Here is a 25,520-nt window from a genome sequence, read left to right as displayed (position 1 = left end):
ATAAGGAGAATATATATAGTTATATATTACAGATCTTTATACATTACAAAACATTTATCTTTATGTTTACATTTATATTAAAGTTTGACTGCTCAGGAGGGTAGTTATGCAAGCCACGATGGGATTCTAGATAGGTAAATTGTCCCAAAATGGACATGGTGATAACAATTTAGAGATGCCAAGATACATGCCTATGAGAACACATCTCAAACATCAAACATGCCCTAGATCAGCCCTCTCTCTATTAAACAGCTCCTAGTAAAATATATGCATTAACACAGGGCAGGATAAAGGGACACTTTTTTCAGGATAACGAACATTTTACTGCAAGTTAGGAATTTGGTTCCAGACCATAATAAATTTTCCAATGAGCTATGCAAAAGAATGCAAATAAGGTTTTTGCCTAGGCCAGAGGCAAGAGAAATAGTAAACCAGAGTAAGACAATACCTAACTTGAGCTGTAAGAAATGGGTCAGACCGCATTAGACATATATGGAAATTGAAGAAGAGCAAGCAAGTCAGGGGCTGGTATGAGTAGATACTCAGAGGTTAAGAGCTTGGAACATGCACATAGGATCCTTTAAGTGTGTAGCTAATTTGCTTGGAAAATAGAAAGAATGCTTTTCAAAGGGTACATTCTGGCTCCTATCAGAACAGGCTAAGCTTCAACAGTTTTATCTTAACATCTGTAGGAACTATCGTCCCAGTGACTTTATTCTTTCCTCACTAATACTATTGCCAAAAGTAGGCTCATTATTTGGGCTCTAAGCTGCCCTGAGAGGCAGACTTGACCATAGCATTACAAAGGCTAACAAATCCGGAGGATCAAGGAATGGTGGCTGGTTACCACATTGCTCTCTTCAAACCATGCTGCTAAATCGGATGCTTTGTGATTCTTTGATACCAAGACATGTCCGACATTTTCCACCTTTTATTGAAAAAAATATTTTTCTTATATATGAATTATAAGATAAATAAGAACTCTTATGTAATAAGTGCCTATTAACAGATCCACTTTTTCTTGTGGGAAAGGGAAACAAAAATACTTTTCCATCATCTCAGATTGATCATAAATAATTTAGTCTTCAAGTTTTTTAAAACCTCCTACACTTTATAGACTAGAAAATATAAAGTAATGAGATGATGGCAGAGCAAATCAGGGCTTATGAATTTTACTGTCTTAATATTTGAGTAATTAAATTTCTTATGTGCAAGCAGTAGTTTACTTCTAACTGTATTAAGAATGATTCTAAGATATTGTTTCTTAACCATGCACTACTGAGTTAATAAATGTTCAAAGATTCTCTCAGAAAATCAATTATCAGTTTTATCTTACGTACAACACAGAGTGGGAAGCATGCCATTATTTTTTCTTATAGCAATATTTGTTGCTATAATGGGTTTTTCAGGGGACTTGGGGGTTTTTTGGTAGCAGAAGTACAGATATGCTCAAAAGATCAAAAGCTGGGACGCCTGGGTGGCTCAGTTGGTTAAGCAGCTGCCTTCGGCTCAGGTCATGATCCCAGCGTCCTGGGATCGAGTCCCACATCAGGCTCCTTGCTTGGCGGGGAGCCTGCTTCTCCCTCTGTCTCTGCCTGCCATTCTGTCTGCCTGTGCTTGCTCTCTCTCCCTCTCTCTGACAAGTAAATAAAAAAAAAATCTTTAAAAAAAAAAAAAGATCAAAAGCTACATTAGTAAAGATCTTAGTATATGAGCCGCCCCTCCCAATTATTAACAACACTGGAAGGGAAGACACTCCCCAATGGAGATACAGGAGTGAGCGCTAGAATTTACCCCACGATCTTTGCTTAAAATATTTGAAAAAAAAAAAAAAAGGAGCAAGGATTCAGAGCTTTGTAATGTTCAAAATAGAACAGTTAGTTAGTTGTAGGTAAAGAAAGTAAAATAGGAGGGGGAAAAAAATCCACTCTGGGCTAATTAAGAGAAGGCATACTTTAATTCCAGAGGGAATTTCTCTAGTCCATAAAACTTAATTGGACAAGAAAAGACACCTAGGTGTAAAAGTTTGGAAAGACGTGATGAAAGAATTGAAAGATTAAACATGAATCAAGCAAAGTGATTTAATCTAATAGACCAATCAACAAATAATTTTCATGTTATCTTAAAGGTACACCTGCTCAAAAATGGTTCTATTAGACTTCAATATTACAATCATTATTATAACTTAGAAAACAGTAGATTTAATGTTTTGAGGGCTGAGTTATAACCAGTTCATTTCTGCTCTCATTATCAGATGACTCAGTTCTCATTAACCAATCAGAGCTTTTTTTAAAAAAAGATAGAGCACTTCGATAAAACACATAATTGGAAATATGCAAATTATTTTTGTCAATTATATTTTGAGACATGTTTTAGATTTGTAGTGTGTATAATTAATAATGAATATTGAATTAATATAACGAATAATGAATGTATATCATTTTGCAATATATCTAAGTGAAATTATTATGCTGTACGTTATAAGCTTACACAACACTATATGTCAATTATGTCTCAATACTGAATAATTTTAGCTTACTAAAACAATAATCAGGTTAAGTGACTCAGGTCTGATTCGTAAAAAGGGGTCATAAAAAGCTGAATATTTTTTCCTTTAAATACAGACTAATCTAAATTTTAGAATAACCTTAGCAAATTAAGACTCTTCACTACGTTCAATATGAAAAATAAGGTATTTTTACTATAGGTATGAAGAACCCAAATTTCCAGATAAACCTAACATATAACTCACTAGTATCAGTAGAATGATCTCAAAACATAGCCCACTGCTCTATGAAGATGTTTTAGTCCACTAGAATTTTGGTTGAAGAGATGTTAATGAAATGAGCAACAGATTGGGACAGGAATCAGATGGGCTTTATTTATGGAAGAAAACAGCTTTCACTGAGATTTTAATGTAATCATAGCTCTAAGTGTTTAATACATAAGGTATTTTATCCTTAGAATGGAATTCAGAGCAGAAATTTAAAAACTCATAAACTATTTAAACAGCAATCTCAATAGCACAGGTCTCTCCCCCAGGGTGGAGACAGAAATGTAATATTTAAGGAATGCAAATGGCTAGACTATCTGTTCATCTAGACAGTAAGCTTATATTGCAAGCTTCTAAATTTAAATGGAAAGACATATTTTGCCCTTCTTCCTACGTTTTTCTTAGCTTAAAAAGAACAAAACTCCCAGATATGTTATTATTAACAATCTCAAGGCATGCTTACTCAGTAATTTTATTATGGCTATGCAACAACTTTCTGACATACGTTTTGCAGAGTTGACTGTTCTCTAGTTAATTGTGAAAAATCCTTAAAAAAAAATCTCTGCTAAAAGATACTAAATTTAAATGTTCCAGCTAAGTAACAGATATCAGATGTTTTAAACTTACAAAGATGCCAATATGGCTAAAAAGGACGAGCTCAGATATTTTAAGGACTTGTATAATTGACATAAAGAACATATAATTACACAGGTTAACTATACTGGAATTAAAATGAAAAAAACTTAACAAAAAGAAACATGTAATTAAGAAGGAATATAAGGCTGTGGGAAACACTTGTATAATTTATTGCTAAGAAGGTCTAAGGAAAAAATAAGCTGAAACTAAAAAAAAAAAAAATCATTAAGGAAAATAAAATATTCTTTGTTGAGTAATACTCCAGAGTAGCATATTCCAAACTATTATCTGTGGATGAGGAGATTTCTCAGCCAACTGTATTACTAGACCTATGAAGCCAGGAGATCTCTGTCTATCTTGTTTACTGCTCTGTCTGCAATGCCTAATACAGTGCCTGGCACATATTAGGCATGCAGTAATATTTGTTGAATGAATAGGTGAATAAGTCTGCAAAATACTATACATTATATGTTCCCTCTTTGAAGTTCACACTAAATAAAAGTCTATTTAAGACTGAGAAGCCCTGTAAATGCCACATTTAAAAAAAAACAGTTTAACTGTTTTGAATATAACTTTTTCCTAATTTATTTGATAGAAAACTCATTGACATCTTCCAGACTAGCATTTTAAGAGACACAGTTTGGAAAATTCTACTGGAAGTAAGAGAAAGAGAAACAGAAGCATAGGGCCCACCTATTACTGGGACTAAAAGGGTAATGTTAATAAAGATCAAAGAGAAATCACAATGTAATTCAGTTTTTTTGCTGGATTTTTCTTTCGATGAGAAAAATTTTAGTGACTGAATTAGAGAGATTAGGACAAAATAAATGAGAGTTCAAGCTCAAGCTCAATACATAAAAAAAATAAAAATAAAAATTTTTTAAAAATTGGCACCTATCATCTGTCAAGTATTGCATTCAGTGTACTGCATCAGTCATGGGCTCTATTCTTGAGGATCTTATTACCTAGAACAAGGGTCTTCATATTTTAATCTGGAAGGATTAGGCAGGTAATACCAGTCAGTCAGATATAAAAACTAAGAATGTAAAAATCAATTATTGCCATGTGAGAGAGTGGGCCACTGTTTCTAGATCATCTAGTTTATAATATAAGCTGGAAAATCTGGATTTTCAAAAGATTTACTTATCATTTTAAATTACTTTTCAATTAATTTAATTTTTAGAAAATTGGTAGGATCCAAATATAACACATTTGAAGACTGTAAGCAACTCAGAAACCACTAGTTTGTAACCTCTGGTTTAAAATTTACATGTGAGCACCTAGGACTTTCAATGACTTCAAGGTCTCTAACTAAAATATATTGTATCCCACATTACTGAGCAGACCTATGGATGAAATGCAAATCACTATCAGTTATTCTTAAGAAATTGTGACTATACCAAAGAAGGATAGAGATTCTACAATACATAGGTAGCTTAAGTGGATTTTAATTTTCAGCACAATTCTGAAGTGGACTATTAAAATTCTAGAAAAGTGGCAACATATATATAGCATGGCACATATATGATACTGGCACCATTTTATTTTAATACTTTAATATGTCTATATTTTCCTATTTTACATTAAATTTTAAAATATGAACTTAAAAATCTTAAATTAATTTTAAAATAGAAATATCTGAATATTTTAATATGTATATATTTTATGCATATATACACACACATATATAAAGAGATGTATATACATATAAACATATATATCACCATGGGTAAGAGTAAAATTTTAGACAAGTGCCTGAAGTTTGGCAAAGAACTGGATGAGTTCTTTTATGATATCCTGAAGAACATGGGAGAAATAAGAACTAGCTGATAATTAAAGAAGAAAGCAAAGCTATCAACGAATGACTTCCCAGTGGCCAAACCCAATACATTTTTTTAATTCTCACTTGACTTGACCTCTGGATCATGCTGTTCATCCAGTCCTTTTCTTTTCTTTACATCTGCACAGAATCTCCTGATGCTCTTCCTTGCTTTCTCAGTTTCTTGACGGACTTACATATTCTGCCAACACCTTGTGTTAATGACACTTATCTTAACCAGAACGGTGCATTAGACTCACTGCGGAATATATCGCAAACACATGTGCCTACTGAGTCAAAATATCTGTGACTGAGGGAGGCATATATATATAATTTTAAGCCTCAAGGTGATGGAGATGAGCAACCTAATTAAGAACCATGGTCCTAACATTAGAGCAACTCCAAGAAATCTATACTTAATCTTCTCACTATATAGTTTTGCCCCTAGGAGATTTTCCACCACCAAGGTTTTAACTATTTCCTCTACAGTGATGATTCCTAAATCTTTATCTCTATATACAGTGTTTTTCTTTGACTCAAAACAAATATTTTCAAATGCTCACTAGGAATATCTACCTAGAGGCAAAATAGGAAATCTTAAACAGAGCTGCTCCCAAATTAAACTTATACCCAAAACCTCCATCTTATCAAACCTATAATTCTTCTTACATAGACATACTTCATCTTATTATACTTCGTTTTATTGATCTTTTCAGATATTGTGCTTTTTACAAACTGAAGATTTGCTGCAACCCTGTTTTGAGCAAGTCTATCAGCGCCATTTTTCTAATAGCATTTGCTCATTTCGTATCTTTGTGACACTTAGGTAATTATCAAGGTAAATCAAACTTTTTCATTATTATATTGTTACAGTGATCTGTGATCAGTGGTCTTTGATATTACTATTATAATTGCTTTGGGGCACCATGAACTATGCCCATATAAGACAGGGAACTTAATAAATGTTCTGTGTGTTTTGACTGCTCTGCCAAACTGGCCTTCCCCCCATCTCTCCTTCTCCTTGGGCCTCCCTTCCCTAAGACACAAAAATATCGCAGTGAGGCCAATTAACAATCCTACAATGGCATCTAAGTAGTCAAGTGAAAGTTAGAGTCACATGTCTCTCATTTTAAATCAAAATCTAGAAATGACAAAGCTTAATGAGGAAGGCATGTCAACAGCCAAGAGAGGCCAAAGGCTAGGCCTCTTGCTCCACTCAGCTAAGTTGTGAAGGCAAAAGAAAAGTCCTTGAAAGAAGTCAAAAGTGCTTCTCTAGTGAACACACAAATGATAAAGAAATGAAACAGCCTTATTGCCAATTTTGTGTGGTCTGATAGAGACACGAAATTTTGGAGATATTTGGAGAAATTTTGTGTGGTCTGGATAGAATATCAAACCAGCCACAGCATTCCCTTAAGCCAAAGCCTAATCCAGAGCAAGGCCCTAACTCTGTTCAATTCTGTGAAGGCAGAGAGAGGTGAGAAAGCTGCAGAAAAAAGTTTGAATCTAGCAGAGGTAGGTTCATGAGGTTATGGAAAGAAACCATCTCCATAATATAAAAGTGCCAGGTGAAGCAGCAAGTGATGATATAGAAGTGATAGCAAGTTCTCTGAAAGATCTAGCTCAGATAATTCATGAAGGTGGCTGCACTAAACAACAGATTGTCAAAGTAAACAAAATAGCCTTCTACTGGAAGAAGAAGATGCCATCTAGGACTTTCACAGCTGGAGAGAAGTCGATGCCTGGCTTCAAAGCTTTAAAGGACAGGCGGACTTTCTAGTTAGAAGCTGATGCAGCTGGTAAACTATAAGTTGAAGCCAGTGCTCATGTGCCATTCCAAAATCCTAGGGCCCTTAAGAATTATGCTAAATCTACTCTGCCTGTGTTCTGCAAATGAAACGACAAAGCCTGGACAGCACATCTGTTCACAACATTAAAGCCCACTGAATATTTAAGCCCACTGACCACTCAGTGACAATATACCTGGTCACCCAAGAGCTCTGATGGAGATGGACAAGACTAATGCTGTTTTCATGCCTTCACAGCATCCTCTCTGAAGCCTATGGGTCAATGAGTAACTTTGACTTTCAAGTCTTATTATTTACCAAATACAATTTTGTAAGGCTACAGCTGTCATAGATAGTGAGTCTTCTGAAGGATGTGGACAAAGCACACCGAAAACCTTCTGGAAAGGATTCACATTCTAGATGTCATTAAGAACATTCATGATTCATGGAAAGAGATCAAAATATGAACATTAATAGGAGTCAGGAAAAAGTTGATTCCAACCTTCATGCATGACTTTGAAGGGTTTGAGATTTCAACATAGATTTAGTAGAAATAGGAGAACTAGAATTATAAGTGGAGTGTTCGTGATCAAACTTGAACAGATGAGGAGTTGCTTCTTATAGATGAGCAAAGAAAGTGGTTTCTTGAGGTGCGATCTACTCCTGGCAAAGATGCTGTGAAGACTGTTGAAATGACGACAAAGGCTACAGAATACTACATAAACTTAATCAATAAAGCAATGGCAGAGTTTGAGAGGATTAACTCCAATCTTGCAAGAAGTTCTACTATAGGTAGATCAGTCAGCAGCCATTAACACTGAGGCAAGACCCATAACCAGCAAAAGATTACATCTTGCTGGAAGCTCAGATGATGGCTAGCATTTTTTAGTAATAAGTATTTTTATTTTTTAATTTTTTTATTAGAAAAGAATGCTTTATTAACTATCCTTACACATTTAAATATTTAGAGCCTTTTGAGTTTTTGTTTGTCTCAAAATTTTATTTAAATCCTAGTTAGTAAACATGTAGTGTAATATTGGTTTCAGGAGTAGAATTTAGTGATTCATCACTTACTTACAGTAATAAAGTATTTTTAAATGAAAGTATGCACATTCTCAGACATAAGGCTGTTGCATACACTTAAAAGACAACCTACAGTGTCAATGTAACTTTCAATTGCACTGGGAAACCAAAAAGTTCATTTGACTTGCATTATTACAATATTCACTTTGTTGCATAGTCTAGAACGGAACCTGCAATATTTCTGAGGTATGCCTGTATTTTTTCCTTAGTCAAGGAAGGGTATCACCATCTGGCCAATCAACTCAACCGGAAGCTATCAAGTCAAGGCACTAAAAGGATTCTCTGCCTGGCAGCCCTCAATCTGAAGAAATATTTTCTCATGGCCCTACTCCCATAAAACACTGTATTTGATATAATACATCCTTCCCAAGATCACAACTGTGATTTATATATACACGTGTATGTTATGCTTTATTTTATATATGCTAGTTTTATTTATATGCTTTATTTATGTTAATTTAACATATCCATTATATTAACACATATTTATTATTTATTGTGTTCCAATCCTATGACTTACGTGGGCTAGTCTGATTTTATAAATTGAGCAAAACAGATTCTCTTTCAGGAATTTGAACTGAAAAAACAGAGCTAGCTGTGGGTTCTAGAGCTGGGAGGTTATACTGAATCAAGTCTGGAATGGCCATGATAACTAAGTGTAAGCTGAAGATTTATGAGAAAGAAACTACTAGCAGATAAAGCTAATCTGTAGAAAGGAGGTAAGAGGCAGAAAGCAGAGAAAACCAGAGAGGACACTAGAGAGAGAAACCATGGCCCTGCAGCCCACGAGGTCACTCTAGTCCAATTTTTCTTTGGTTCCTCATATTTCTGTAAGATTACTTGCTGTATCTTTTCAAACACACCCTTACCTTTTTCAGTTACCTTAAATAGGATCTTTGTCCTTTGCAGCTAAGGAAGCTCTAAGACAGTGATTCTAAATGTATCTGTGCCCTTAACCAACCATCTACACCCTAATGGACTATTTCCTAGATTCAATTTAGGGTTCATAGGATTCCACCTATAAAGTTGTCTTTCAAACTTTCCATTACTCTCCACTACCAATGTCCTTGTTCTACTGCAGTCCTCTTTATCTCTGAACTGGACGATGGTAATGGTCCTCTAACTAGTCTTTGTCACCACTGACTCCCATATCTTCACCAAGAACAGAGCTAATAGAGTGATATTTTTAATCTATCTGACCCCCCTCACTCCAGTGATGGTTTTATACCATAAAAGGCCTTTTATATGATTCTTCACCATGGTTCACATGGCCCTTTACGCTCTGGTTCTACCCAGACTTTCCAACTGGTCTCTGCCCCCTTTCATGAGGTACCAAAGCCATGAGCTGAGCTTCACAAAGTACCTCAGAAGGCAAGCTGAAATCCACAGAAGCCACGCACTCTGTACACAGAGATGGCATTATACAGGCTACCTCCTCTCCCCGTTCCCCTTGCTCTGTCTGGAAAATTTCTTTTCAGGCTTCAAGTTCCTTCTAACTCCAACACACTTTTAAACACTAAACTGAATCAGGAAAATCTGGGCTGTATAAAAGCCATACCAATACAAGAATGCTGAATATGGCACAAAATTACTATACTTCTTCCTAAAGAGAAATTCCATGGACCTCATCCACTGACCTAAAGTTCTTTGGCAAAAGTTGATCTAGCATATGTCAAGGTAATATATTAGGAAGCGTGCATAGAATCTGATAATACCTAACTAAAAGACTACAAATGTCTTTTTATGACTTGTTCTATTACATACACCAAAAGTATATTTAATATTCTAAGGATATCACTGAAAGTATTCCAAATTTTCACCATTATGTTGATGTTATAAATCTTAAACTTCTTTAGCCTTAGATGTTTGCAGAAACAGAATTCTAGTATTCTGTGGTCATTTATTTATAAAAAAAATTTTTTTCAGGGAAATAGTGAACAAAACAAGAGCCCAGTTCCCACAGCAGAGCCAAAGTAATAAAGGGCTTTTTTGTAGACAAATTCTAGAACTTCTTAATTATACACAGGCTTATTATCTGTATCTCCAGTGTTATAAAGTACCAGAACTTCATTAGAAAAATTAAGCTGGAAAAATGAAGGCAGCACTTTGTAAATTTCCAGTGGAAATTAGCTGGGAGAGGCAGAGGAATACTGGATCAAAAGAGGGTAATCATGCTTAACTGTGCCCTAGAGCACCCGCATGTTTAATACGATTTGCACAGTAACTACCTCTCCTATTACTGCCTGTTTGGAGTATTCTGTGTTAATGGGGTTAGCTAATTTAGTATTTTAACTTAAAAAGGCTCTGCTGATTAATAAATGTTGCACACTGTGCTAGTAATTAAAATAAATGGAAGAGTTACAAATAAAAGTTGAATTGTTAAGAAAACATTATCTGAAAATATATGATAATCCCTATTTATCATAATACAATAACAGTTCAGAAAATATGCAAATTATAAAGGTCTAAAGTGTTTGAACATCCCAAAAGTCAAAAAAGTTTTGAGATATGTTAAATTTATTTATCACTACTCTTTAGTGAAAAATATAACCAGATCTCATCTGTATGCATTTTTTTAAAATGCCCTTTTTAAAAATTATTTAGATCTAGTTTCTTAACCTTTCCCAAAGCATTTTTCCAATGGTAACTGTCTATTAAATGATACTGATACTTTATTAGAAGCAATAATAAAAGGTTTAAAAATGACTTATCTATTTACCAAGATTTCTGTCTAAACTGGGTTGCAAAGCTGAGAGAATAAAGGCAGATACGTACGATGCACAGTTGCTGAATATTTTTCACTAGTGGCAGCAAATGGCAGAGTTCAAGAAATGGAGTTTGTTAGTTTTGCTTTCCTACTAAATGTGTACGGGATGTGTCCCATTTCACCTAATCTGAATAATGGAGGGTGACAGAAGAGGCCATCCCAGATGCCACTTTGGCAAAGGATTATTTTGAGCTAAAGTCCCTTGAAAAGAATAGGTACACGAAACGTGATCTGAATTCCCCCACCCCTTGTTTTTCCTTAAAATCAGGACATAACATGCCCATAGGACAGCTGACTTCCCTACATCGAGAGGAAAGAAATGTTCTTGCTACCAGAGATGAGGAGTCGAAGCCGAGAGAATTTTGTAAAACAGAACTTGTTAAACGACTTTTGTCTTCCTTTGGTCTCCCCACTCATTTTATTTTTCTACAACTGTTTCTCATTGTATACAAGCTATACAAGCTAATGTATAAGCACTTAGGACTTGTCACTTAGGGGGTGTTTACTTCCTTGTGGGGCTCCTGCGTCACATAATACTTATTTTTAATAAATGTGTGTGCTTTATTCCTATTATTCTGTCTTATGTCAATTTAATTTCCAGGCCCAAATGAAGGCCCTAAGGGGGTAGAGGGAAAGTTTTACCTCCCCTACAATAGCTATCAGAAAATTAACAACTTTTATTTTTCAAAAAGATGTAGAGACAGCTATTGAGTGGTCTGTACTCAGGTTTTATGAAAGCCTCTTCAAGTTTAAAATATAATATCCTTATACTATGATTCAATCATGAACTTCTCTTCATACGGAGGCTCCAGCCATAATCATATTTTTTTCATCCTCTAAATGACCATACCTTCAACCTGTAGAAGAATCTCGAATCCTTAGGAATCTAAGGATTTCCATCAAGTTAAGTTCAGGTTTTTAATTAATCTAAACACCAAAGTCTGATATAGCCAGGTAGTTCCTTAATTTGAAAAACAAGCTATAGCAGCTTTCTATTGCTGCTATAATGATACCACAAACTTAGTAGCTTAAAGAATACAAATTTATTATGTTAGACTTCTGGCGGTCAGAAGACTGAAATGGGTCTCATTGGGCTAAAATCAGGGTGTTGGCAAGGCTACATTCCTTCTGGAGAGTCTCCCCCCCACCTTAAGGATTTTATTTATTTATCTGAGAGAGACAGAACATGAGCAGAAGGAGAGACAGAGGGAGAAGCAGACTCCTTGCTGAGCAGGGAGCCTAACGTGGGGCTGGGTCCCAAGACCCCAGGATCATGACCTGAGCTGAAAGCAGACGTTTCACTAACTGAGCGAGTCAGGTGCCCCTCCTTCTGGAGATTCTAGGGGAGAATTCATTTCTTTACCTTTCCCAGTTTCAGGAGGCTGACAGCATTCTTTGGTTGGAACTGCCTACTCTGTACTTAAAGGCAGCAAAGACAGTCTTTCCCACATCACATCACTCTCACTTTCGATGTAGTCCAATTTCTTTCTGCTTCCCTCTTCCACTTTTAAGGATCCTTGCGATTACACTGGGTCCACCCAGATCATCTAGGATAATCTCCCCATCTTTAAGTTCTTCATCATATCTGCAAAGTCCTCTTCATCATAGAAGGTAACAAGATATTCACAGATTCCTGAGATGAGACTATAGACTCTGGTTGGGGGGGGGGGGCATTATTTTGCCTCCCAGAACACAGACTGGCACTGACTTCTACTGCAATGTCTTAAATCCATTTGAGTTTAGAACCAGTTATAGTCTGCATACTTATATTCTCTGTATTAAGTCAGAACATTTACTACTAATAGAAGGTATTAACATATAGGACCTTAGCCCCTCTCCTAAGACTTTTAGTGAAGCCCATATCAGCCTATACCACCTGACTTAGGATCATCTGCTCCACTCCACCTCTGCCACCTTGATGGGTAAGTTAAACATTTACTTGGAGAGTTCTTCGAAGGCTGGTGGAAGGTTCTTCCACCCTTAATAACAATGACTTTTTTCTCTACTTCATCTGGGTAACTTGCACGGTTCCATTTTACATTTAAAAATAATCTTTAAAATGTTCCCTGAAAAAATATAAAACAAGTATGTGTTGCTGTTTCCAGTTTTTAAAAATTTTTAAAATTTTTTAAATTTTATTTCAGTTGTTTCCATTTTTAAAAAAATAAAAATAGTCCTTTTTTATGTTTTTAAGAGAATTTCAGATTGAGTAAATCATGGGAGTTAGAAAATTTCTTAACAGAAGCAGAAGAGAACAAGGGATATAAAGAGAAATGAAAGCAACTCAGTACCTCTGGAGCACACAGTTTCTTAAGAAATATGGCAGACTGGCTAAAGAAACATGCCTTAGACCCCATCCTGAAGGACCTTGTGTCTTGACACAGAATGAAGATTTATCCTAGAGCTGATAAAAACCCATTAAAAAGTATTTTGTTTGAATAATGGCTTGCTTAAATTTCTCTAGTACTGAGGTAAATGCACTGAATGGGAAAAAGACTGGAAAGACCAGATAAACTGGTCTTTTTATAACAATTAAAAGAAGAACTTGTAAGTGCCTAAATTAAATTAGTAGTAGAAAGGGAAAAGAGGGACTGAATTTGAGAGACTCTTAAAAGGTAGACTAGACAGGATTTGAGGACCAAGAGAATGCTGGAGAAAGACAACAGGGTAACTTTTAAGTGCCTATGCTGGGCAGAAAGTTGGTTACAATTCACATTCGAGATAAGAAGAAACAGGCCAATGTGGGATATACTGAGTTGGGAACATATGGTAAAGTAAGTGAAGATGGCAACTGAAAATATAAATCTGGAATGTTAAGAGTAGGATCTTAGAGATTTAGAGTGGAAAGCATTGGCATAGAGGTGGGAGTTGAAGTCTCTCAATCAGAAGCAATCACTCACACAGATTACATAGAGAAGAAGGTAAAGAAAAGAGCTGAATGCTGAGTCCTGCCATCACCTTAGCTCTTTCCCACTACCTCTCACCAAAGTACTGCAATATTCTCCTCGTGGTTTTCCTTCCCTCCAGCACATTTCTTCTCAAATACACCTGTCTCACAATCAAATACATATTCTTTCTATGACGTCCTCTTACTCAAAAAACTTAAATAATTCTTCATTATCTACAGATAAACTCCAATTCTTGGCCTTGAAGCCTTGCCCACTTTCTCTTTTTCTACTGCCTCCCACATGAAGATTAGCTTCTGTCAAATTGGGTCTTCTCATTGTTCAGTGAACTTTTTCTACTGTCATTTTTTTTCATACCATCAATCTGCCTTTATCTTTTATCAAATCTAAACCATCTTTCACAGAACCAATTCAGTCCTTTCTTTGAAGAACACCTTCCTAGACCAGCAGTGATCAGAGCAAATGCTACATTTAAAAAAAAAAAATCATGAGACTGTCTTCGATACACATTTGATGATTTTCAAGTGCTTATCTATGGCAATTTGTACTCAGAATTTCACTAGGTTTTCTGATTTGGTTTAAAGCCAGAAGCGTAGAAGTTCTATGGGAGCAGAGAATTTGTCTATTTTATTCACTGCTAAATCCCAAGAGTCGAGAACTATTCTGGACATGCAAGCATTTGTTAAATCAATAAATACCTCTGTATATTTCTCACAGTGTCTAGCTGAGAGCTTCTCACATAAAGGTTACTCAGCAATTATTTACTAATTGCTTATTTAATTTCCTGGTTTCACAAAGACAGACATATGAATAAGGAAAAAATGAAACTGGAATAAGTTTCTTCAGGAAAAAGAACAAACAGAGCTCCAAAATACTTCCAAAAAACCCTCTGGAATCCATACTCAATGTGTAAAATATTGTCCCACTTCCTATGCTTCTTTTCCTTATTTGGAAATAAGACTGTTGCAGATGTAGTAAGATGAGATTTAAGGCCCCTAATGTAGATAGGACCCTCTGCATTAAAAAAATTATGCATCTCTGTGGTTAGGGAATACTTTTTTCCTAAATCCTATCACAGAATTCTTATCTGTAAATATACAAAACCTAAATTTCTAACAGTTCTTTTGCCTCACAAGATATAATTGTTATGCAATATATGAAAACCAAAATTGTTTTAGAAGCTGCTACATAATATCACTGTTTCAGTTCTAAAAAAAAAAAAAAAAAAAAAAAAAAAAAAGATTTATCCATAGGCCAGTTGCTAAAACCAGTTGCTTAGCCCCCTTACTAAAAACATAAATACATAAAGGTCCATATCTTTAAGTAATTTCTTGAGCATTCCCAGTTGGGTTTGTTCCTGATTGGTTGATAATCCTAGAAGCATCCTCAATCTGAAAGTTTCAGGGTAAAGGGTCATCAGCATCGGTATCCATAGAGGTTGAAGATATTCACAAGTGTTCCATAGAAAGTACAAGTGGAACTTTCTTTGGGGATAATACTGATCTCTCATCCCTCCAAGCTTATCAAGGAAGACACTACGAAAGGATACTTCCGGATCTGCACAGTGATTTCCGTAGAAATATGGAAATGCGGCCAATTATTTGAGCAGTTAATCTTGTTATTTCATAAACCTTTGTTTGCATCATTGAAAACAAAAATAATTCTGAGTAATATAACTCTTTAGATATTCATCACTAAATTGCACATTTTGCTTAACTAAGTCTGAGCAGCATTAATCTTCCATAATCTCTTTGGTAAAACAGATCTACCTCCCCAAAACCAACTGGAAATAAATGTTTTTCATTTCTTATTCATCACACATTGGGTCACTGTCAATTATTGAAAAAGGTATTGCCCGAATTCTCTTTGGGTAATTATTTCATGTCCAGTCATTGCTACAAAATAAAAAAATTATAAAAATTACTTGAGATGCATGCCAATTTTCTTTCATCTGAGTTTGTGTGGAAATTTTTATTTTTAAAGAGACTTTTCAGAAATGCATGATGAAAATTAGGCACATTATATATCCCTCCTAACTTATCAAATGATCCAAAATCCACCATGCTGGATGAGAGGTAATTCTAGTTTCTTTACATAACAAAACATACTTTGCAATATATTTTGGAATTATCATTATGTGACATTTGTAATACGATGACTAGTTCACATAATATATTATGTAAAAATAATAGTCTATATGTTGTTGACTACTATATGGAAATTTATTATATTTTATAATTATGAAATTATAATTTGTTAGAATAATATAATTATTTCGTTATTATTTATAAGATTAAAGAATTATTATAAGATATAATACAAAGATAATTACAGGATATACTATAGGACAGTAATAACTTGTAAAAAGTCATTCCGAATCTTAAATGGTCTGTTTACAAACTGTATATGACTATATTGATGACAAATACCTTAAGAGAGAGGAAGTGCTTTGGAGAAAGATGTCTGAATTGAGATCCAAATCAGTGAGGCTAATAAAATAATTTTAAATTGCATATGCTATTAGATCTTCCTTTATCTTTTTTAGACATCTTCCTTAGTAAAGACACTAACCTTCTACATTGCACCCAATTTATTAAATTTATATCAGTGTTTCTAAATTAAATTTAGTCCATATTAAGAGAAATGTTTTTGTTCTATTGGATCTTATTTTAGAAGCATCATAGGCTTTCACCAGATAATTAAGGTACTTATTTTCATAGATGCATGGACAGTAGTCACTTATCCCTTTGAAATGCCATTCATTCTCTTTGAGTAGTTATATACACACACATACATAAATACATATTACATATATACACATACATAAATGTGTATATATGTTTGTGTATTTATTTATATATTTGTATATATGTGTGTATATATTATATATATATAAAAGTATATAGCATATTTGCAAATTGAAAAACAGTTGCTTCTGAATAGGTCAAGAGTGCCACTACCTTTTCTCACAAATAAAAAATTCTCTACGATATCAGGAAATACAAAATGTTAAATCACTTAAGGAACCATGCATGCTACAGCTATTTTTTTTAAGCTAAGAACTCACATATTGTCATTTACATTTCGCATCCATTCCTGTCTTCTGAACTCCTCTCTGGCCACATTTAACTCATTGATTGGTTCTGCTACCCGCAACGTTGGCTCCAAAGGCTTGTAGCGCTGTTCTAGTACTTCAGTGATATCACGGAATGGTCCCTGACAAGAAAGAATGAGGAAATATTTTATTATGGAAGATGTTTTATCATATTATTGATGATTAAGGGTGCTGAATATCTACGAAGTATACCAAGTTTACCAAATTATTTTTAAAGAACAGCTGTTCTCTGAATTGGAAAATATATAGAATATCACATCTTCAAAAAATGCTCACACAAGTAGAAATGATTGAAGTATTTTTAAACTAGCCAGAATTTTTCCCTACTTACATCAAAATACTTTTTATGCTGAACTGTTAAATTTGTAGTTGTATTAGTTTCTGATGTAACTTAAAAAACATTGTCTCCCTTTTTAAGTAAAAATATTAGAAAAGATTCTGAGCATTGCTTTCAAAAAGCCTTCTTATCAATTGAAATAGGATAACACATATTTTTTTCACTAAAATAAAGGTTTTAAGTGAATGCCTCATCCTGCATTTAATTGGTGACCCTCCAAAACACAGAGGGCCTTAATTTTAATTAATTTAAGTGTTCTTTGGTAAAAATTTTAAGTTCTGTTGCATAATAACTCTAATACAATAGCAACCATCTAATGACAGAAATACATAACAGAGGAAACCCCATAAGATGCAACAGTGAAGTGTTTTAGAATATATCTTACCTTTAAATTAGTAGTTACTTATACTAATTACTAGAATCCACTGGTTGTCTAATTAGTATCATATTAAGCACAATACAAATCAGAAGTGGCCATGGATTTTGCCATGTCATTAATTACATACTGCTTTTTTTTTTCACCCCTATTGTTGTGCAGGACAGAAGTGATATAAAATGGACAAAGATTCCTGATCATATTCCTTATCCTTAAAGATCTCTTCTTTAAATAGGTTATCACTAACAAGACACAGCTGGAGTTACTGCAAGCACTGAGTGAAGACTGTGAGGCTAATAAAAAGAAATGATTCACGCCTCATTTATGTTCACTTATGTTTTACATTAATAGAAACCAATAATAGGAACCAGTTACCATAAAAGTCATGGACCGTAAATAACACAAATGGCAAATAAGTATCATCTAGTACTTTTCACAGCTGGACAGGAGGATTGCTATATTTGAAAGTAGTTAATGGATTTTTATTGGAACTTTACTTTTTAAAGATACAGTAACATGATTCTGAGTTCACTATTAAGAAATCAATGAGGATTTTTTTTTTTACAGATTCTTTATGTTTTACTTTGAGAAATTCTATGGTTTAAAACCTAATATGTGGTTATGTTATCAGAGGAAAATTACTTCTTTAGACCTTTTTTCCTTATGTGTAAAATGGAATAAAAATTATCTCACGAAAGTGCTCTTAAGATATATAAGACAATGTAAGTAACACTGTTAGCATTGTACTGAGAACATACTAAAGATTCACAAATGATATCCCTGGCTTTTTTTTTTTTTTCATTATTAGTTTGAAGAGAAGTCTGGGGAAGGTTTTGAACAATAGCAGCATCAAATATATGAGGAATTATGCAAGGCCAGGACTTTGAAAGGACCTGAGTTCACAAGGAGGAATGGTCTTCTAAGTGACCAAGCTCTATCTTCTAAACTTTGTTGGTGTATCAGTGTAACACATATCCATTTGTAGACTTACCCTACTACTTGTTTTGGAACTTACTATTTCAAAAGAAACTAGGAAATGAAAAAGGAGGAGCCGTATTCAAGCAGCAAAATTTAGAATGGAAATAAACCCAGTCTTCCTGTTGGGTTCAATATAATCTTTGTGACCCTAATCCTCCATAATTCGTAATGACATCCATCTCTCTATATCTATCAGTGCCTGGTCCACACATATCTTAGATACTTAGACAAGTGTCTTGCCTTTGAGCTCAACAAACTTCTCCCTGGTTAGCAAACGACATTAACTGTCAAGCTTTTCCTATGCCAAAGCTTCTGTTAATTTGTATTTCTGTTGACAGACTCCCTTTCAGATCTCAAGTGATATGAATATTGATCATACCTGGGGTGACATGGGGCCTCAGATTTTGGACATAGCTTCAAACTTCAGATCTGCTCATTGTACTCATTTCCAAACATTAATACCTAAAATGCCTAAACTCAACCTGAATCTGCAAGTCTCCCTTGACAATTAACTATAATTTTCCAAAGTTTGACTTTATTTGTATCCAACCAAATCTTAAGTACAAGGGTCAGATATATTTATGTTCTTCTATAGTTTTAATGATCCATGTTATTTTATAGTCATCTTAGATTTTTAAAATTTTCTCAAAGCTTAAATAATAACAAAGTTATGTTTTAAACTCCCAGGATTGCCTCATACACTTAAGAAATTTACCTCCCAAGCACAGACAGACCATCAGAATATAATTACCATTTGTAGTATAGCATATATAATTTTAAATCTCCCTAATGATGTATGTACCTTTAATATTATTAGATAACATATAGGAAATGTGGTTCAGTCCAATAAAACCACAATTTAAAAATCCCATTCTGTAAAAACAAAAACGGAAAGGAGGAAAAAAAAGAAGGAGAGAAAGTGAGGAAAGAAGCCAAAGGAAGTTGAGAGAGGAGGTGAGATGAAATGATGGGTTGAGGAAGAATGGGAAGGCAGGAAGGAAAAAAAAGGAAAGACAGGAAGAAAGAGAAGATTAAAATGATACGGAGCAGAGGGAGGAAGACCAGGGACAGGAATGAAGGAGACAGGAAAAAAAGGAAGAGAAAAAGAACAAGGGAAGAGAGGAAAAGGAAGAAGGGGGCAGAAAAGGAAAAGAAAATTAACAAGATCATTATTTTGTGGTATGCTAGATAAAGGTAATTTATAAGTGTATATGTACACACATATGCATGTATGTATATCTGCAAATATCTGCATATGTATACATATATACACATACATAAAGTCTTTCATACACATGTATATTCCATATATATGCACATATATCATTATATGAATGTATATAATATTTTCTATGTGTCTTCACATATATACTATTGTGATATAGTAAGAAATACAGGGGCAACTGGGTGGCTCAGTTGGTTTAACATCTGCCTTCGGCTCAGGTGATGAGCCAGCAGTTCTGGGATCAAGTCCCCCATCAGGCTCCCCGCTCAGCAGGAGTCTGCTTCTCCCTCTGACCCTCTTCGCTCTGATGCGCTCACTCACTCTCTCCAACAAATAAAAACTTAAAAAACAAAAAAGAAATACATAATCTAGTGGTTTTTGTCACTGATTCCTGGCATAAAACTCCTAAACTGCTTGGAATTTCCTGAATGATGCCTTTGTTATTAACAAGGTTACACCTGAGATTATGCTAAAGAGGTGATTTAGGTTGGGCCCCCAGAAGCCTCTTGATGAAACCTGTCACCAGAAAGACCAAATGAGTAGAAGGTTGAAATTTCCAGCTCCTGCTTCTGATCTCCAGGGAAAGGTAATGGAGCTCGAGATTAAGCTTTATAAAAAATCGTAGAGATCTGATGGGCTTCTCAACGGCGTACACATCCACATGCCGGGAGACAGGCACATCCCAACTCCCTGAGAACAGAAGCCTGTGCACTCTGGACCTTTTCAGACCTCATTCTACGTTCCTCTTCACCTGGCTATTTATTTTTATTCTTTATAACAAAGTAGCAAATGGAAATAAAATGACTTCCTGAGTTCTGTGAACCATTCTAGTAAATTATCAAAGCTTAGGATGGGGTCATGGGACCCCTCAATTTACAGGCAGCTCAGTAAGAAGTATAGGAGACCCAGAAATTGCTACCACTATGTGACGTGAAGAGCAGTTGTGTGGGGTTAGGCCCTGAAGCTGCAGAGTCTGCATGAACTCCTGATAATTAGTGTTAGAACTGGCTTGAATTGTTAGATACCAAATGGTATTCAGAGAATCAGAGAATTAGTTGTTGGTGCTGGAAAACACCTCGATCACATATATATTTTTTCCAGATATATTTATCCATTTGTTATATTTCTTTACTATATTACATAAATATATGTGTATTTTATAATAAATAAATATAACCATTTTTACATGTATATTATATATGGATAAAAACTGCCCACATATATTATTCACATATATCCTGTATATACCTACATGTATATATCTTCCATATGCATTCCATAAATACTAAATACATATATGTATAAACAGAATGCTATGGAAGGGGAAACCATTTAAGTACTAAAGGGACTGTATTGAGAAAAGTACATTAATAGAAATGAAGATTGAATACAAACTAGTATAAATAAGCCATATAATAAAAGCATTAAAAAAGCAAAGCAGTACAGTTAATCTGAACTATAAGTATTATAAAACTCATATAAAATGGTATTAAATGTCCATGGTTAATGTGAATATTATACAGTGTGGCAGTTTGGTCTGGATGACTTCTAGACTGTCTCTAATTCAGAAACATTTATATACCTGTATCTTATCAATACTGTTTCCTAAGAAGTTCATTCAGAATTACTCTATGAATTCCATGTATTACCAATAGCTATCTCATTGAATACAGCATAAAATATGGATTATTAAGTATTCAAATATACAATGTTATTTCTGATACCTTAGCAATTATTGAATACTTAATACACAAGCAATAGAGATACCATAGTTATCTTCTTTATAAAATAAAAAACTGAATTGCTTATTCTGATGGTATCATGTAAAATCTTTCCTTGCATCAACTGAAACAGTAATATGCATAATTCAAATGGTAAAAATTCAGTTATTTAGAATATAAAACTTATGTTATATTTGTTTTTAAAAGCTATTTAAAATGTCTTTATTAGAATATTGGCATAACCTATATTTTGAAAAGAATAATGAAACCATACTATGAAGGTATGTTCCAAAATAAACTAAAAAATTTCCAATTATCTCTCTTTTGTTCCTTTGCTCAACTGTCCCCACACTCCCACTTTATTTCGGAAAGAGGGGACACTCTCAACTTCTATGTTTTTTTGGAGAGCTTTTTTTAAAAGTTCTTTCTATAATATAGTATAAGCCATCAGTTAATAGTATTTTTTTAAAAATAGTATTATTGATTAGTAGTTTTAAGAGAGCAAAAAAAATGCACAAATAAAGGGAATAAAAGACCCAATTATAGAAAGTGAATACATAACATCACAAATAATTACAGCAAAGTGGAAATTACTTTATGGCATAGAAGAAGTTGTGTTTAGCAAGCTGATGAAATGGTTGGGGTTGTGAAAACCAGTCTCTAAAATGACCTTCAATGATCCCACTTTCTAGGATTCAAACCCCTGTGTGGACTGGACTTAAGCACTTCTAAAAAACAAAATATGGCATAATAGGAGGTCACTTGTGGCATGAGGTCATAAAAAGACTGTGACTTCTGTCTTGAGAAGTCTCTAACTTTTGTTAGAACACTCCCCTGAGGGAAGCCAGCTGCCAGGGAGGCAGCTCTGTAGAAAGGCCAATGCGAGAAGGGACTAAGCTATGACCACTAGCAACCATTGGCTCTCCTCATCCTCCTGCTCTTCCCTACAGCTGAGTTTTCACATGAAATCACAGTCTTGCCTGGCCCTTGATGGCAACTTCATGACAGATCTTGAGTCAGAGGCTCTCACCTAAGCTGGACCTACAACACTGACCCACAGAAACTGCAAGATAAGAAATGTCTTTGGCTTAAGCCATCAGGTTTTCAAGTTATTACACAGCAAAAGATCTACAGAGGAAAGCCTGTGTAGGGAACTACTAGATGGGAGTTCTGGGAATCTGGCCACGTGAACCCAAATCAACCCAATCCTAGGTTGATGCCCCCTGGTGGCAGCTGTCTACTCCAGGTTAAGTATCAATGGAGATGCTAGAACTGTTGCTCACTGGGGCCTTTGGGAAAGGGCCTATCTTCACGCAATACAACCCACTCCACGCTAGGAAGTCGTTTGCCACTCCAGCTCTACAGCAACCCACAGGGAAGATTTTATTTTCTTTCTTTTTTTTTTTTTGGTCTCTGCCTGATTCTTGCATTGTTTTGGGTCCATCGTAATTCTCTGAACTTATACTTTTAAATTATGATTACAGCTGTACATAGATAGGAATCATCAGATGAGAAGTTAAGTTGATAATACATCACTATTTGTCAAGCAACATGTTATAAGAAGTACTGTTAGAACAATGTTTTTAAAGAAAAAAGCTAGGGGGCGCCTGGGTGGCTCAGTGGGTTAAAGCCTCTGCTTTCGGCTCAGGTCATGATCCCAGGGTCCTGGAATGGAGCCCCGCATTGGGCTCTCTGCTCAGCAGGGAGCCTGCTCCTTTCTCTCTCTCTGCCTGCCTCTCTGCCTACTTGTGATCTCTGTCTGTCAAATAAATTAAAAAAAAAAAAAAAAATGAAAGAAAGAAAAAGAAAAAGGCTAGATCCTAGCTAGCCAAGAATCGTTTTAACTTCATATTTCAAGTAATAAAATTCAGTACCATAAAATTATCTGATGACTTCCCTCATACATATTTTCAACATACCTTATATTTATTATTTAAAATTAGATTCCATAAAAAATAATTTTCCTTTCTTGTCACAAAGACAAAGCAATAACTTAAAAAAAAAAAAAAACCAGCAAGAATACAATCATGGACAGGATTCTTCTATAGGACTAATGAGTACCTGACATTGTTTCCTATTAATGGGTGGCAGAATTTCTGATCGAGGAAAGGAACGGGCACTCGTACACTCCAGCCAACTGCTCGGGCTGACCCAGTGCTTCTCTTTAACTTTAGACCTTTGGGATGTTAAAGGCTTTGCCTTTTGTAATCGCAACTCCCAGGGATCAGGATCTTTCCTGAATGGTGAATTGTATATACCTGGAATCTGAAGGAAAAGAACATAATTTTTATTTTTATTTTTAACTTTTCACAGGAAATAAAAGGAAGATGAAGTTGTATCATAAAAATTTTTATATGTTTAAGGACAATTTTTAAGTAGAACTCTAGTTCTTAACTAGAGGTTAGCTTTAAATTCATCTATGGGGATTACAAAATACTCACTTTGTCTATGCTCCAGACCAACAATTTCAGAGTCATTCATATTTAAAGACTAAAAATGTTAAAAATCAGTAAGCAATAGCTTTTACCTGGCATATATGGCACATTTAATATAACCGTATTTTAGAAAAAAATTGCAGAAGGACCTTAAATCATTCCTTCTGTTAACTATCTGTATGTATATTTAATCCTACCCATAAGTCACACATTCACTCACACAAACTCAAATAAGCAATGCTTGAACCAGTTTCAGTCACAAAATATGCACTCAATAAATGGTTGTTTTAATGATTACACATTATACACCCTATTTAACAGCAGCTATTTTAAGTTCTCTACCTTAAAATAATAATCAAATTTGGAGATGCCTGGGAAGCTCAGTTGGGTAGGTATCTGCCTTCTGCTTAGGTCATGATCCCAGGGTTCTGGGATTGAGCCCTGCATCAGGCTCCTTGCTCCCTCTGCCTCTGCACTTTCCCCTGCTTGTGCTCTCACTTGCTCTCGCTGACAAAAAAATAAAATAAAAAATCTTAAAAAAATAATAATAAACTGGTATTTTATATTAGGTACTGTATTTCTGTAGTGTCATATTAGTAGTGTCAATATCAATTATTAGTGTTCTTTCACTGATCTTGTCACATATTATATCAAAAGTCAACTTTGTTAGCATGCACCTGCTATGCAATAGAGGTTCAAAAGATGTATATATAACAAATGTTAAATTCAAGTTTAGCAGATATTCATTTTCTGAAAATTCAGTGGTGTATGAGTATACAAACAGCATAGAACCATATTTTGATACTCTTTTCATATATACAAAATTCATACTCATAAGGAAGTTATTTTATTTTTTACTTTTATAAATATTATTAGTTTAATTGAGGGGGAGGGGCAGAAGGAGAGGGAGTAGGAGACTCCTGGCTGAGTAGGGAGCCGGACTCAAGCTCAATCCCAGAACCCTGGGATCATGACCTGAGCCGAAAGCAGACGCTTCACTAACTGAGCCACCCAGGTGCCCCAGAAAAAGTATATTTTAAAGGAGAGTATGACTTATTTGGTTCCTGTATAGACTCTCTGGACTAAGGTAAAGAATGTATCGATTAAACCCATATATTTTTCCTAAAATGTGCCTTTCTCTTATGCTATCATTATATACAGAAATTTTTCTGGTCACTGTATTTACTGATGGAATCAGCAGTTCCAAAGTATTATGATTACCTAAGATCCTTGTCTTTGAAAAACTATCCTAGAAAATTTTATATTCCTGGGACGTCTGGGTGGCATGATCTCAGGGTCCTGGGACTTAATCCCACATCCAGCTCCCTGCTCAGGGAATCTGCTTCTCTCTCACTCCCTCTTAAAAAAATGTGCTTCTCTCTCACTCCCTCCCTCCATCCCTCCCACCTTCTTGTGCTCTCTTTCCCTCTTGCTCTCTTACTCAAATAAATAAATAAATAAATAAAATCTAAAAAAAAAATAGAAAAGAAAAAAAAGAAAAAGAAAATTTTATTTTTCTGGCCTAATATTTCAATTAAATGTTAACCTTCTTCTAATACCAA

The 25,520-nt window shown here is 34.8% G+C and overlaps 1 protein-coding gene across 4 annotated transcripts in view; it reads right to left on the bottom strand.

The window, feature by feature from the left end:
- Positions 1-25,520, bottom strand: part of SPATA17 (spermatogenesis associated 17) — a 179,844-nt gene that overhangs the window by 58,728 nt on the left and 95,596 nt on the right. For 2 of the 4 annotated variants that reach the window (XM_047705764.1, XM_047705762.1), the window contains 2 exons: positions 23,585-23,788; positions 16,839-16,987 (listed from right to left, as the gene is read on the bottom strand). In XM_047705764.1, the coding sequence (XP_047561720.1) occupies positions 16,839-16,987; positions 23,585-23,788 (353 nt within the window). Of the gene's footprint in view, positions 1-13,645; positions 13,657-16,834; positions 16,988-23,584; positions 23,789-25,520 lie in introns of those variants that run through there. The other 2 variants (XM_047705766.1, XM_047705765.1) reach the window with 2 other exon arrangements.

The sequence above is a fragment of the Lutra lutra genome, chromosome 15, assembly GCF_902655055.1.
Source record: "Lutra lutra chromosome 15, mLutLut1.2, whole genome shotgun sequence".
Taxonomy (NCBI): Eukaryota; Metazoa; Chordata; class Mammalia; order Carnivora; family Mustelidae; genus Lutra; species Lutra lutra.
The sequence above is the reverse complement of the archived record's forward strand: the minus strand, read 5'-3'. Positions and strand labels throughout refer to the sequence as shown.